General features: G+C 37.4%; 1 protein-coding gene across 1 annotated transcript; it reads right to left on the reverse strand.

Annotated features, from left to right (window-relative positions):
• Positions 1–6327: 6327 nt before the first annotated feature.
• LOC149233596 (uncharacterized) lies at positions 6328–7515 on the reverse strand. The gene has a single exon (XM_089382235.1). The coding sequence runs from the start codon at positions 7513–7515 to the stop codon at positions 6328–6330; it is 1188 nt and encodes a 395-aa protein (XP_089238361.1).
• Between the last annotated feature and the right edge of the window lie 9778 nt (positions 7516–17293).

A 17293-nucleotide genomic window follows, 5' to 3' on the forward strand; every position in this document is an offset into this window, starting at 1 on the left:
TGCTAAGGTGTTCTAGTAGGGGAAAGTAGTGGAAAATGGTGGAAAGTATTGAAGGGAACCTCCTGTATTAAATTTTTATACATTAGTTGAATATGCACCTGGATGTTGGTGAAGTTGAACATTCAATACTCCCAATGTATAATAAAATGTTGGGGAAATCTTTAATCATTAATGGGAGAAATTTGCTTCTATCAAATAATTTAGATAAGAATGGTGTTGTCAACGACTAGCACTATCTATGCAAATTTGGTTTATTAATATTTTTTTTTTAACTTTCAAAAGCAAAAAAATTATGAAAATATACAACCATTCATTAAAAAAAAATGGTGATCATCTTTTATTGTTAATTTATAGGAATGTCAGTTTTCAACTACAATAAAAGAGATAAGTGCAAATAAAATTATCTTTATGCCCGTAAAACAAATTGAAATATTCTAATACTCTTGAAAAACAAATGAAATATCATTACTTGAAGTGTAGGTTTAGCTTCCACTGGTCTATCATCAGACATTTGAATATGGGCATCTCTCCTTTGGGTTTAAAACTTCAGTCCATATATAAATCCATGTATTTTCCTATACTCCCGGAACTTAATATGAAGTCCACAATAGCCACTTAAGCAAACCCATAGCCCAATATAGCCACTCAAGCCAACCGATAGCCCAATTGAAATCTTTAGGGTGAATGACGCAACCCATTATCATTCCAATGCTTATTTGTATTGTTCATGACATTTTTTTCAGTACGAAAAAAAGTTGAATATATTATATATAAATCTGGTACAGGATAGAATGTTATAGGGTAAATATAAGAAAAAATTGCCTTTGCCATATAACAGATGGAAAACATGACTGCATATACAGAAAAACATATAACTTGGCGAAATGACTGCATATACAAAAGAAACATCTAACTTGGCAGATAGAGTATTAAACCCATAATCAGTGAAATGAAACTAACAGTGATACCTGAGCATGATACTGTAGATAGATAGTTAGGTTCATGAAAACATACCAGGACATTATTGAATTTCCTATATACCCGGCATTGAGAAATGTTGAATTTGGTGTGTGACGGACCCCACTGTGATGCTCAAGTTCCATATTCTGCACTGTGAACGCAGGCCCCTCTTAGATAGTTCATCAGCGATCATATTCTGGGAGCGTTTGACATGGGCGATGGAGTAGTGCTTTGAAGATTTCCAGATAGAGGAGATTCTATACATCCATCCGGCAAGATTGGCATTGTTTATGGAGTGTTTGCCGGTAACATGATCTATAATGATTTTTGAGTCTCCATAGATCCGAAGGGAACCAATATTCAGGAAAGAGCAGAAAAATAGAAGACCATATAATGCCATGGCTTCAGCTTTATTGTTTGTCCTTGAACCCCCGTTCCAATATATTGCATAGTGCTGGTCCTCCAGAATATTTATGTATACTCCGCATGCACATATTCCATCTTTTGCAACACCATCAAAGTGTGCCCTCGGATATAACAACTGGGAATGAGAGGATTCATTTGATTTTGTTTCACTTGTTGGGGAATGGATGGGAGGATAGTGAGATATAAGGAGATGACATGATGAAATAAGTTCTTGAATTTATCTTTGTAGTCGTGAAATATGACCTTATTCCGCCATTTCCAAATATACCAGAACACAATAAAGGGGATTGGCCTCCATATCACTTCTAAGTACTCCACCATTCAAATGCATCTTTAATGGATGAATGAGTATTGTTCATGACATTTAGCTACATCAAAATTTCCAATTGGGAATTTTTGAGGTCAAGTTAATGCCCATCCTAACATGAAGCATGGAATCAACAATTAAATTGTTAATTGTGACCAGAATTGGGACCTTCAGCTGCAAGGGGATTGTATGCAACTTTTCATAGTTTGATTTGGGATTTAATTTGGGCTCAATGCTGTTATTTTTTTGGATAACGTAGTTTTTATTATTATTATTTATTTTAAGATTTTCATGTTTTTTAACATTGATATTCTTATTAAATTTTAAATTTTTCCTGATTTTGAGCTTTTCCTTTATTAGAGTTTTTACTTTCATAATCTCTAGTTTTTATTTATAGAGTTTTTTCTTTCATCTTTCACAATTCCCAATTTTTATAATTTCTCTTGGGTCTAGTCATGATGAACAATGTCGTGTTTCTTTTGAGGTTAATTGAGAAAGTTAATATGTTTCTTTCGAAGTTAATTGAAAAAGCTAATAAATTTTACATGCAACATTATTGTGCACCTTACATAATTTTACTTAAAAAATGACTATATATATATATATATATATATAAAACCATTCATTATATATATATATATATATATATAAATATATATAATGCTTTTTCAAATAATTTTCTTAAAAATTATAATTAAATTTTACTAAAAAAAATCATCAATTATTCCTAATATAAAAATGAAATAAAAAATCATTAATTATTATATATTTATAATTTAATTGAAATGAAAAATAAATTTGTTAATAGTTTTATTTATTTTATTAAATGATTTTTATATTATTTTTAATTAAATTGATAATAGTTTATAAAATTTTAACTTATAGCTAAATATTTATTATAAAAATATAAAATAAATTTAAATTTAACAAAAATATATATATTTTAAATATAAATCTACACATATTTCTTACCTATTAAGAAATAGTTAAATTAAAAATTTCCAATCTTAATTTTATTGTTATATATGTATTTATAACCTTAAAATTATATTTAAAAGTTTATATATATAACCTTAAAATTATATATTAAGGTTAATATAGATAATACCTTATAATATATATTTATCTATTTTTAAAATATGTATTTTTAAAAAGATTTGATAACGTTAATTATGGTAATTTGGAAAAAGATCTTATATAATCTATTACATATTTTTTACCTATTAAAAAAATAGTTAAATTAAAAATTTTCAATCTTAATTTTATTATTATATATGTGTATTAATAACCCCTTACTTTTATATATATATTAGGGTTAATACATATATTACTTTATAATAATATTTATATATATTAGCGTTAATACATATATTACTTTATAATATATATTTATTTATTTTTAAAATATGCATGTTTAAAAAGATCTGATAATATAATTGTTGTAATTTGGAAAAAGGTTCTTATATAATTGGTTTTTCTTTGACGGAAACAGTTAGTATGATATATTAACTCTTGGCAGAAATGCCTAAATTCAGGTTACAAAGAGATAGGCAGTGCTCAGATTTCTCCTCGGCCAGGAACCAAATGGCTTCCCCACTAATGAGCCTGCGAATTTTGCAAACTATAATACGAGCAATCTTCTCTATCTTCCCTAATTTGCAGATACAAACAAACTGCTCCAATAAAATACAGTAAAACATTTTAATCAGACAGTTATGGGATGGGATCCCAACCTTCATCTCCATCTCTTAAAAGGACTCCGAGGGGGAGGAGAACTGCTTTATTGGCTTCAGCATCAGCTTCTTTGTTGTTATCTCTCTTTACATGAACGAATTCCAAACTCTGAAAGGATTTTAACATGGATCTAATTCTGCTCATCAATTTTGATAACCTTAAATCTGAAGGTGAAGAATTGTCCACAATGGCTTAATAGACTGGGAATCACCAAATACTATTGCATCTTTGATACCTAGAAAAATGAGCTGCTTGAGCCCCTGGAGAAGAGCCAGAGCTTCAGCTTGAATGCTGGTATTGAAGCTCACTCCCTAGGCGTATCTAAATTCAGTTCTACCCTCTGCACTTTTGACTACTCCACCTGCTCTGGAAATACCAGGATTGCCTTTTGCTGCCCCGTCAAAAAAGAGAGCATTTCTTGCCTTCTTGGTGCAAAACTCAAAGAATTCTGCAGCCTTAAGGCGAATTTGCCAGTGTTTTAGAGGAGAGGGATGCCTGACTATATCAATGAAGTGGAGATCAAGAGTAGCGCCCCATTCAGCGTCTTGTTCACTAAGATCTGCCCCGTCAAGCTGATCTCCCAAACAGTCTTTTAGCTGGCTTTTAATTTTTACCCAGACTATCTTGGGATCGCTCTTCTTGTCTCTGAATATCCTTTGATTTCTTTCCAGCCATATTTGCCAGCAGATTAATTTGGGAAGGGCGAGCCAGGCTTCTTTGATGTGAGCATTCTGAGGAGTGCCACCAGGGTACGTTAGCTTCCAGATTGAGAACAGGTCTGAGCAGCGATTAGGGGGGGCGAAGACGATACTCCATGGGCCTAAGGCCTCTTTCCAAAGTTCTGCAGCAAAATTACAGTAGAGCATCAGATGGGAGGCATTTTCTTCGTCTTCCCCACATAGCGAGCAACGGGAGGGCCCCATATAGCCTCTTTTCCGAAGCCTATCGTCGGTCAAAATTCTCTGATGGCATAGAAGCCAGCAGAATGAGTCGATTTTAGGGATCGATGTCTGAGACCAGATCCCCTGCCAGGGCTTCGGGTCAGGAGGTACATGAGGATGCAAAGTGATCTGCCTATAACCCTGCGAAACTGTGTAACGCCCAGGGATCGGACCCCATCCCCGAGTGTCTGATTTTCTGCTGTTCAAAGGGGCTTTGCCTTTTAAGAGGGATAGAAAGATTGTGTAATCTTTGGAAAGGTTCTTAGGCACCTCTAACTTTTCCCAACTCTGCCAATCACCATTCTCCCAATGAGATATGTCCCACAGAGTTTTAAAACCAGCTTTGTCCATCCAATCTTTCAACAAAACCAGGGAGCGATCATCAGCTAGGGGATCACAACCCATAATACGGTCATCCCAGATTTTAATGCGCTTTCCATTTCCAGGGATCCAGTGCGCATGGAGATTAATTAAGGAGGAAGCTTTTGCGCACAGTTTGTGGATCATCGTTCTAGAGGTTGTAATGGGATTGTCCAGACAACGTGTTCTCTGCCCACGGAAATATTTTTTCCACAACGCTAGCTGAGCCCAACCCGGATTTGGGGCAATTATCCTCCATAACAGTTTTGCACCCAATGCGATATTTTGCTTACTAATATTCTTGAAGTTCAAACCACCTTCCATTCTGGGCAAGGAGATTATATCCCAGCTTAATAGAGGGATTTTCTTCTCATTTGCTTTGCCGCCTTTCCAAAAGAAATTCCTTATGTACTCCTCCATTTTCCTCATGATGCCAATAGGAGCCATCATAACTGCAGACTGATAAATGGGAAGGCTGTTCAAGACAACTTTTATAAGCACTGTCTTGCCAGCCAGATTGAGCCAATTGAAGCCCCAGGAGTGGATTTTGGACTTAAATTTTTCCAACAGAGGCAGCCAGTCTCTGCTGAGAGCACTTTTTTGGAAAACAGGGAGCCCCAAATACTTGAAGGATGACCATGAAGAGGAGGCTGCGAAACCAAAACAGCTGGAGATGGCTTGGAGCGATCTGGCAGTAGAGTTCCAGCAGTAGATATGACATTTGCCTTTATTGAGGCTGCTTCCTGAGTCTTCACAATAGACATCCACCACATCTTTAAATCTTTTAGCCGAGGGCAAGGAGGCTGCACCCAACAAGAGAGAGTCATCCGCGAATAGCACATGGTTTATGTTTTTGACACCTCTTGCGATGTTCAATCCCATTATTTCTTGATCAGTCTGCTTTTTATTCAAAAGGAAGCTGAGAACATAAGCTTGGAGGACAAAGAGCAAGGGGGAGAGTACACACTCTTGCCTCAACCCTCTATAGGCTTTGAAGAAATCAGTAGCCCTCCCATTCACCAAAGGGGCAATCCAGGGCTCACTAATACAAGCCTTGATCCAATTGATAAATTTGAGGCCAAAACCAAATTTGTGCAGGACATCCAACAGAAATCTATGTCTCACCCTGTCAAAGGCGCTTTCAAGATCTAACTTGATAACCATTCCTTTCTCTTTCCGGGTCAAGCTTGAATGGATCGCCTCTTGGACCAGGATAAAATTGTCCACAATCTGTCTTCCCTGAATAAAACCTCCCTGATTCTCAGGAATAATGTCTGGAAGAATGGTTTTCAGTCTGTTTGCAATCACTTTTGTTATCAGCTTGTAGCCTATATTGCAAAGGGAGATAGGATGAAATCTGGTGAAGGAATTGGCGCCTTTTTCCTTAGGAATAAGGGCCAGGAAAGCCGAATTGGTGCTTCCCCCAATTTTCTGACAAGCTTGTGATTTCCGGACCATTCTGCATAAATCTTTTTCCACAATCTGCCAACAATTCTGCAAGAATCTGGCAGTAAAGCCATCTGGGCCTGGGGCCTTATCTAGCTCCATTGCAAAGAGGGCGGTTTTTATTTCATTATTAGTGACTTCAACTTCCAAAAACTAATTCTTTCTGGCAGAAATCAGAGAGGGCACCTCATTCACTAAAGTTGAAATATGCCCCAGTCCCTCTTCTTCGCTGTACAAATTTTTGAAGTGAAGGAAAGCAACGTTTTTTATGCTTTGTATATCTCTGTGTTTGATGTTCTCTTCCTTGATTTCTGAGATGGAATTGAAACTTTTCCGAGCTTGGGCTTGCTTGTGAAAGAAGGATGAGTTCCTATCTCCTGCCTTAAGCCAAAGCCTATGGGATTTAATCCTCCAGTACTCTTCCTTGGCCAAGCTTGCCTTGAGTAGCTTTTGCTGAAGTTCAGCCTCCTTGTCTAGAATTTCTTTTGTGATCTCTTCATTTTCTGATTTCAGATGATGAATCTCGAGACATTCTTGGATCTTTTTCCTTTCCACTGTTGGGTTAGGAAGGGATTTTACCCAAGTTTTCATTGCAGCTTTCACTCTCCTGAGTTTTTCCTCCCAAACAAAGAAGGCAGAGCCATTGACTGGTTGCTTCCAACTATCTTTTACTAGTTGCATAAAGGACTGTTCCTTGACCCAAAGGGGACTGAATTTAAAAGGGATAGGACCTTGATCCATATGGGCCAGAAGATCAAGTTTGATGGGTCTGTGATCGGAGACACTACAAGGGAGAATATGCATTCTAGACTCTAAACCAAGAAGAAGAAAAGCACTTTGAACAAGAAATCTGTCTAACCTTGCAGCAATATGTCCCGGACCGAGTCTTTTATTGGACCAAGTGTACTTGCCCGACGAAGGTTTAATGTCGATCATGTCCCAATCCTGAAGCAGATCCTCAACCCATTCTCGCGCCGGATCCCTTACAATGCTTCCTCCATGCTTTTCAGCCAAAGATAAGGTGAGATTTAGGTCCCCTGCAATGATGATGTTCGCTAAATCTTCAGAATCTGCCAAACTTCTAATGGAATCCCAACAGATCTTTTTCTCTCCTACGCTGACTGGAACATACACGTTGAAGAGACAGAGGGTCTCTTCTGAATCAACGTGTTGCAGCTTAGAGAACAGCCAATGGGTGTTGGCGACCTCTTTGATCCTTGAGAATTTGTTTGCGTTCCAAAGGGTGCCCAGGCCTCTTGAGGCACCACGAGCTGAAACAGCTTGCCCTTCACTTCTCTTCCACAATTTTTTGCCGATATGGAGGAAGGCCTTGTCCTCCATTTTAGTCTCCTGGATGAGGAGTATATCAGGAGATTCAGATCTTATCAGGCTTTTGATGGCTTCTTCTTTTATTCTGCTCCCCATACCCCTACAATTCCAGGAGACAATCTTCATCACTTGCTTTTTGAATGGAGAGCTCCTTTAGAGCTCTGGGACTGATTTCTGGTCGTCTTCGGTGTTTTTTCCAAGAGTTTCTCGAGGGTTGGTTGGCTTCCTTGGAGTTTGTCTTTATAAGTCTCCTGCTCTCTTTTTTCACGGGCAGATTTTCGGCCTCTCAATGATCTTCTAGCCGAGGTTTGCGAATCCCCTATTTCACCTTCTTCTTCTGAGTCCTCTGAACCTTGCACTTCCTCAGCCTCTTCTGTGGGTATCTCTTTCGATCTGTCTGCATTACTTTCGACTTGCTTTGGTCCCGAGGGGGGCTCTTTGTGGGGCGATCCTTCTTTCTGCATCTCTATTTCTTGGGTGTCTTCTATTGCTGAGCTTAACTGTGTAAATTTGTTTCCTTGTTCTTCCATGAAAGGTGTTTGTATCCCAGAGCCTGCCTGGGGGCCTTTGCCATTTATATTACCAGTTCTAGGGGCTTTGTGGGCAGTTTTGGTCCTTTTGACCTGAGTCCATCCTTCCTCCTTGCCTTTCTCCACTTCACTATTCTTTGGACAACCTCTAGCAAAATGGCCATAGACATGGCATTTCCGGCACTTGAACGGAAGCTACTCATAGTCCAGCTTTTGAACATGAGTCCAACTTCCAACCCTGATCTTTATTGCCTCGGGAAACCGACCTCAAGGTCAACTTCAACACAGATTCTAGCACAGTCGTATTGGTCTTTACTGTTTTCTTGATCAATGAATTTTCCCAAGGTGTTTCCGATGTGCTTAAGAGACTCCCAATTCCAACAATGCACTGGCAGGTTGGGCAGCCTAACCCACACAGGGACGGCTGTGGGGACGTCAACTGCTGGGTCAAAATCGGGCATCCACTTATTGAGATACAGCCCCTGAGGGCCCATGAAATAGGGACCGTTACGGAATATCAGATCCTTATCATCCTTTTCAGAGAATTCAAACAGAAAGAATCCCTTCCCTAGAAAATACGAAGTGACTCTGCTTTTAATCAGCGACGCCCAGTTCCTTGCGACCCAGCTCTCCGTGGTTTTGGGGGAGGGCCAGAGTCTAGTGAACTATCCAACCAAAGCACGCTCAGCCAAAGAAAGGGCGACCTGAATCGGACCCTCAGGAGGGAGCAAAATCTCAGGGATGTCATCCAAACGTTTCACAAACTTCGCAGCCTCGGTCGCTTTCTTCTTTGGAAGAGAATCCAAAAGTTTGAGAAAGGCATCAGCATCAGAAAGGGGAGGTGGCGGGGGTGGCTCCATTGATGCAGCGACGCCTTAGCTCGATCGAAACGAGCACACACAAATCCCAGCGATCAAAACATGGTCCTTCTAGCCAACACAGAAGTGATAGAGCCCCTGTAAAGCCAAGAAAAGAGCAGAGGGCCGATGCGCCGCGCAGAATGGCCAGAGCGCCGCGCAGGTTCAAAGCACCGCGCACAGTCAAATGAAACACTGGACGACCGACTCAAAGTGTCGCGCCGACCCAATGCGCCGCGACTCCCAGTCTAGGCGCCACGCAGGAACAGCTCAGGTATTGGAAAACCCAGCCCACAGGAGAAGAGCAAAGCCCTTCGAAGCGGCCACAGGGCCAAGGCAACGACCTCAATCGCAGAGGAGATCAGTTGCAGAGCGGCGGCAAGCAGGTTTTTCCCAAATTACTAATTGGTTTCTTATTAACATATTAATAGTTATTTTATAAACAAAATATATATTAAATTTCTGGTCATAGTTTATTTGATCATGTTTATATCATCACTTTCATTATTGTGCTATTCAAAGTACATGTTTTCTATAAATAACATCATTTTTCTTCATTGGGATTTTATGTTTTCTTTAAGAAAATTTTAAGAATTTTTTCAACTATGAACAACCATGTGGTATTCATAAACAATTGTTTTATTATGTGAAAAGTCATCTATTTTCAAGATATTAAAAATACAATTTCATTTTTTAATATGGATAATTTTTACATAGCAGTTTTCTTTTTATTTTAGTTATAATTTCTATCATCAATTGCTTTTCGCATAAGAAGCGGGTACTGCTAAGCAATTCTGCATGTTACAATTGTTTTCGTAACATTGTTATTATCTGTGTTTTAGTTTTCATCTTTGATTTAAAAATGAGTGTTTCTCACAGGAGAGAGCTAAACGTGTAATAAACAAAGATATAAAATTATTGAGTTAAGTATAGTGATCACGATGGATTTTGTTTTAAAGATTTTATTTGATTTAGATATTTTTAAAGCGAATACATTTTAATTTTAATTAATTTATTTAATTAAAAAATCTCAATATATGACGATAATTTTATTATACATTTAATCAATGTGTTTGACAAAATAGAGTATTTTATCTAGGATGGACATCTTATGTAACCATTTACTAATTTAAGATCGTAACGTCAATGCTTTTACATGGTTAAACCCCTTTAATAGGGAAGCATCCACATTCAATGTGGCCACTTCAAGTAATTTATTAATGCAAAAGAAAAATTTGTACATAAAAATGTTATTCACAATCAAATTACCCCTCCTTACTCTTTAAATAGAGATCATGGGCCAACTTGGTGTTAAGCCATGTAACAATAACCATTAGTATCGAGGAGAATATGCGTTGTTGGATCACTCTATGTTTACAACATATAATAATTGTTGGATTAGATAACTACAAATGCATACTAATGTAACACACTTTTATCTAAAGATGCACTAGAACAAGTTGATTTTTTTTTAATAATAAGCAAAGAATTTATATTAATAAAAAATTTACAGTTAGAACACACAACTAAGATACATTGAAGAGAATTGTATAGGGAATGTTTACTTCAGAGATTTTGAAAAGAAATGACATATAAAAAAAAAAGCCTCCTCCCATCAAAATGATAAAGGCAAGAAACCGAACAATAAACCTTCTATAACTTGATGTTATTGTTTATTGAATATACATGTAGATTCTTACAAGTTGCTTGCACAAAAAGATGAAAAAATAAAATGCGTCTAAAATTGGAGTGGAATTGACCCCACACTAGATCCAAGGGAGTTAAGAGATTGTTGGGTACCAAATTTTGTAGATCTCTTTTTGTTAGATTTTTCTACCTCTTGTTAATGGAGGGAAGGAATTGTTGGAAATACTAAGAATGGGGGTGAATTAATATTTCATTACTAATATCATTTTTTAGTTTTTTAACACATTGATGCACATAAATCATGAAACACAAATATACATATAAGAAACATTTATACAATTTATCTTTGTAAATATTTTGCAAACTTCTTCATAAAAAGTAAGGACCAACTTGCAAATTTTGTAGGCACCAACCTACAAGAGATTTCAACCCCTAATTGAGGACCAACTCAACAACTTCGTATGCTCCAACTTACAGGGGACTCCAATCCCCTAGCTGAGCACCAACTCAACAATTTTGTAGGCACCAACCTACTTCAATTTGTTCCTTGGACCCGTTAACAACAATTCTTGATTACAACCATCTATCCTTCTTATATTCATTAATTCTCTACTCTTAACTTAGCTTAAATCTTCAACTTGGCTTAAATTTCCAACTTGACTTGTCTCTTCAACTTGATTTGCCTCTCCAACATAAAATCCTTCCTTAGTATAATATTTCCAGAGTAGGAATTTTCAAGTTTCAACTTCCATTTAGTTGTAATAACAACCCAAAAAAGAAATCATTGTCATCACTCCTGGTATCCTTCCCAAGGATCAACATATCCTTCTTCAAACTTGTAGTCTTCAAATCCAAAACAATGTCAAGGAAACATTCTTCCTTAATACATTGGTAACTCAACTAAAAAGCCTTGAAATATAAATCATCACCACCTTCCTTGTTTACCTCTACCTCCTATTCTATTTACTCAACAATCATCCTCAACTTGATCCTTAAAACAATCATGTCAACACAAATCTTGGTCTACACTTTATGCTGACTTTCGGGCCTATAACAAGGCCTAGTTTTGGATTAAAACATGTTAGTATGCAATAGAGGTATACTTTAGTTTGCAATAGGACAAAAAATTTGAGCCTATTTGAAGGTTAGCTACTCAAGTATTTTGCCTGTCAAATTTAGGCATGTTTTAAGTCAATTACCAACTTCAAAAACAATAAAAAATTATCCCAAAAATAAACTCTTAAAAAGTGAGCCACCTACAACTCAGGTAGGGGCAGTGTTTTCTCCTTCAGAACCAACTAGAGTAACATGAAACTTCAATCTACTTCCTAGGGCTCGGCCCCCTCCAAAAATACCATAGCCTATCACAAAGTAACACCATAACGAACCACAACAAAAATTACCTTAGATCAACTTAGCCTCCTATAGAACTTGGCCAAGACTCAACCTCCCTTCTTTTCTTGTTCCTTTACTGTTCTAAAAACATAACTAAATCACTCTTCCCTCATCTCACCCTCAGCTCAAATTGGCACTCTTTCCTCAACTCGGTCTGAACTTGGATCTGTGGTTTATTTCAGACCTTATTCAACTTCTTCATCACTGAGTTTCCTACCTTCAAATGAGCCACACATTTGGTATTTATACCACACAAGAGGAGGGCCAAAAAGCTAACTTTTCCATTGCCTGGGTCGATTGGTGCAACTAGTAGAATGTATAATGAATATTCAAAAAATCATTTCTCCTTGACCATGAAGAGTTAGAAGGCATGCCATATATCATTCAAAATGTATCGGAATAAGATTTCCAACCATATATCCTATGCTCCCATTTGTGTTAAGTAAGTAGAGTAAACATTCCCTCAAAAATAAGGTATCCAAATGGGGCCTGCTTGGACAAACTTTGAAATCAATAACAACCATTTTCAACAACCTTCCCCTTTGTTATTGATGGAAATACTTTGATATCTACTTTTTTCTTACAATTTCCCCCTTTGTCTCTATTCTCTTCATCCTTCTTGTTAGGTGCTCCCCTTGTCTGCATTCTCACCCACTTTGACATCAATAGAAAAGGGACTTCCCTTGAGTTTGTGCTTCCTAAGAGCATTCTAGACTTAAGGATTGAACAAGGTTACTATTAACTTGTTTTTCAAGATTATAGTGCTTATTCTTGACACTTTCCTTACTTCATCAATCTCATCTAATGTGTGTGATTAATGTATCGAATTCCTTCTTCAATGGGGATTATACGATATAATGAGAATGCAATGATATTTTTGTATGTATCTTCTATGCTTGATACTAGAGCCAACAATGCAATTCTTGGAAATGTAAGGTGTAGTTCATTTGACCCTTTCCATATTTTGACAATGAATCATATGAGAAGAAAACATAGGAGCCAACTTGTGGACCATAGTTAATAAAGCATCTAGACAATAAAACACAGGTTTCATATTGATTTTCAACATTATCATATTCAACTTCTTGTCCGGCTTAGGATGGGTCTTCAAATTACGAAAAACAATGTTTCCATTTTACATAATCTACTTCCATGATTGTAGTGTCCCCGACACTCAACAAAACAACACCAACCAACCACACTGCATAAATGTCCTTAATGAAATTGTGGAAGTATATATACTATGTTATGTCGTAATATCGACATACCAATTAGAAAGTCTATTTCATACCGTGATATCGAAGAGCGAGAGTCCTATGCTCAAGAAAATCCCCTTCTGTACTGTCCCATCTGAATTATGAATTATATTTCCTTGCTCATCTTTGAGAAGCTGTTCTTCCATCTGTTTAATTAAAGTAGGAGAGGATTATGTTTCCCACCATTTTGATAGTGTGCCTATGAAACACTGGATAATTGTTTTGCAGGCTTCTACCTCAGTTTTTCCTCTTAGACACATAAGTTTATATTTGGTAAACATCATGTCTACCATTTGTCTTATCTGGCCGACACTGAGGTTATCTATAGTCCATTCCCTATGAGAATTAGGGAAGAAAGTGTGGGTTTCAGGCAGTTTGCCTTTTCCTCTGATATCAGGTGCTGAATACCTGCTGTACTGACTTTCCAAAGGCTCATATATAGGCATAACTTCTGGCTCTTTTTCCTCTTCCTTAAACAGACTTGCTATAGAAATATGTTCACTTGGAGTTTCAACTTTTTCTGGTTCTTGGGATGCAATTTCTTTGGGGAATAAAAAAGGAAACCTGTCGACTGGCTTGACAGGATCCTGAATACAGACACTTGCTTTATGCAAAAAAGAAGAAGGAACTGGTTTTTCTGTTTTGGATATAGATAATTGATTCATCTTCTGTACCAGTTCATTTATTTGTCCAGATGTAGAACCAATATGTTCTACCATTTTGTCTTCAACATTCTCTAGCTTTATTAGAGATTCTCTAACATATCCTCTAATTACTGAAGTAGAATTTTGAACATTATTCAAGGAATTATTTACAGAATTTAAAGAAACTTGGACAATATCAAATTTTTCTTTGACCTCTTTGGATTTGGCCATGTTCATCTCAAGACCTTTCACAGCTGTGTTTGTCCAATTTAGCTGTTCAGAAGTTTTATGTATTCTGCCATCAGTACTAAATGCACTGTCATCCTTTAATACTAATGGTCTTTCTTTGGCAGAATTTTGTCCTTCTCCAAGCACTATGCCTTTGTATGGAGTAAAAGTTGTAGGTGTTTCAACTTTAAGGCCATCTAGTGCTATCCAAGAATGTTGAGATTAAGTGGATGCATTAGTCATTAAAATCATTTTTTGCTTTCTCTTTTCTAACCAAACATAGAATGAAATCCATGTGTTAGTATAGTCCATGTGGTTTTTCCATTCTTGAGACAATTTTATTTTCTCAGACATAGAATGACTGAAACCAAATTCTTCTGCTTTAGGATTTGTAAAAAGATCCCAATTCAACATGGATTTCATCCATTTGGCAGGGACTCTATTTTTAAGACATCCATCCATTAAAGTAAAGAATTTGTGCATCTCCATGACTGCTAGCTTTTTGCAGTCATCCGGAACAGAACCAAATCAGCAATCTGGTATAAGGCCATTAGCTTGCTCAAGATAACCAAGACCATATCTTGGTTTGGTTGGTCTCATTACTGAAAACATTTTGGTTAACCTCAGATCTTCATTTTCCAAAATAGGAATCTCATGCATCATTAAAACATGCTCTAACTCATGAGGAAATGGAATTTCTGAGAACATAGGATTAGGACATGGATTGACATAAGTTGTAGGTGGGGCTTCACCAGTCCTAGGATGATGGTTCTCATGGATTAGGAAATCTACAAGCTGGCTTAAAATAACTGGATAATGACACTCTGGACATTTAACTTCTAGGGAAGAAAAATTTACCATCTTGGCTAATTCAAACAATGAAATATGTTTGCAAGTATTTACAAGAGAACTTGTGCAAGCAGTGTCAACAAGTTCAGGGTTTCTGTATAATGGTGAAATCCTGCACATTTGATCTATCCTCTTTCTGTCTATAGTAGATCTACGAGGGAAGATAAGACGACAGATGAGGACTCTTCTCTGATATCTGTAGAAGTAATTTTCTTAACTGATGGAGGCCTAGGGTTTGAAACCACCCAGTGTTCAGGGAATGTCAAATCTTCCCACCTGATTGTTTGGTGTTCTATTTTTTGATTTCTAGAGTCTGTTAACACCACAACACTAGCTTTAGAATCTTTATTGGGGGCATGCATAACAACAGGATACATGGTATTTGTGTGCCTGAAGCAACCTCTGGTTTGGATTGCTATATTATGTCTTTTCTTATTCATATCAAATCCAGTTGTTTGGATTTGAAGCTGGAGAATGCTCTCAATAGTTTCATCAAAGACATAAACTGAAAAATTTGGATAGCAATCAAAATACATTGGACCATTTGAAAGAGGTGCAGCTATCCCTCCTATTAATGAATCTGTATATTTGTTGTGTGTAAGATCTCGGACAATGGATAACACAAAAGTATTCAAACCCTGATGTGTTAATGCATGTATTCCAATTCTGATACAACCCAAATGAAGGTACTGGGTTTTTAGATGCTTAGCCTTAGCCTGTAATTGTTTGGGGTTAAGTAAAGGAATAGATTGTACACAGTCAGAATTTTCCTGAATCTGACTGATAGATTCCTTTATACTTATCCTAGTAGTAGCAATTAAATGGAAGGCAGACAGATCTGCATAGACTTCTGAAGCATTAATTGAAGGTAGCTGCCATCTAGCAGAGGGTTGGCTTTCTTCATATTCAAGTTCAGCAGAATTTAAAACCTTACTAGATGCAATAGCGAACATATCCCGAAGGGGATTTTCTTGAGCAGAGGACTCTTGCTCTTCGATATCATGGTATGAAACAGACTTTCTAATTGGATCCATTTTATAGAGTGATGAAAATGAGTACTAACCCGGCGAACTAGACGTTACTGGCTCTGATACCAATTTTATGCAAGGGCTTTCACAAAGCTTGCTACAGTGCCGTGTGCTCTGCGTGTTATGCTGCTGTCGCTCTCTGTTGACTTGGCCTTGCTGTGTCTCTTCGTTTGTCTTCACTGATCGACCTCTGGTGAACTTAGTGCGAACCTACTTGGATCTTTCATGCTCTGTGACCTTACATACGACTTCCTCGCCTTCCAATGGTCTGGCGTCCCTTCGAACCTTTGGTGAACCCCTAATGAACTTTGAGTGAAGATTATGAGACAACTACTACACAACAGCACAAATTAAAGCACACAGTACTCGAAAGCGGAAAATGAAATAACACTCTTTTATTGAATTTTTAGATATCGATTACACTTGATTTACAGTTTGTTCATACCAAAGATGGACTGTGTTCGAATTTACGAGACTGTTGCTACTCAATACTAAGATAGCTTACTAGAGGCTACTTGGTGATTACACAGACTCTGTCTTGGAACATATACTCAAAACACACATATAGACAAACACACTAACGATCTAGCCACTTTAGGTTCTCACCAGTGATCTCACACTGATGCGTAGGCTTCTCAGATCACCTAAAGACTTGAGTTCTTCTCGTGATGCAAGCAGATGAGACGGAACATCCGCAGTTGCATAGCAGGAGAAGCTCTCGACTCCCAACTTCAAAATACACAATAACTCTAACTCTCGATGCCCTGAATGAGCCCGGATCTCTTCGTTTTATAGGAAGAAGAGGGGAAAAACATCCGACCATCGGACCAACAAGTTTAGTACAAAAGATTCTATCAATCACGGAGATGTGGTTCAATATCCACCAAAATTCAAAGAAGTGCTCCGAGTCTCGTGACTAAAGAATATTTTTCCTATTACAAGATTACAATCAATCCTACGAAAAGAATATTATCTACAAAGTGGATGCCTTTTAACCAGTTAAGGCCCATGAGGAAACTGGCCATGAATAGTCCTCATGACTGGACAACATAATTACACAGTGGAGCTTTCTGGATAAACCCACGGAAACCTTTTTATGAAGAAGGACTAGCACTGTCGGATGATTCACCGAGAGCTGTGATTCTTGGGAACCTACTTCTGGGATAAATGAGGCCGTCCCATGCCTTTGTATAGATCCGCCGAACTATCATAGGTTTATTCAGCACATATTGATGCTTTATTTTAGTCATGACTAGCCATTCGTCATGCCTAGCCATAAATTGTTGTAGTATATGGTGATCTGGATAATTTAGCAGATCACTTACTGTGGTACAAGGAATATGAAAACATTCAATG

Source organism: Pinus tabuliformis, chromosome J, assembly GCF_031772625.1.
Source record: "Pinus tabuliformis cultivar Carrire ecotype Pingquan chromosome J, CPIR1, whole genome shotgun sequence".
Taxonomy (NCBI): Eukaryota; Viridiplantae; Streptophyta; class Pinopsida; order Pinales; family Pinaceae; genus Pinus; species Pinus tabuliformis.

Bases quoted from the DNA above. Each gene is read 5' to 3' on its own strand.
- LOC149233596 (XM_089382235.1), bottom strand. From the start codon at position 7,515: ATGGAGGACAAGGCCTTCCTCCATATCGGCAAAAAATTGTGGAAGAGA.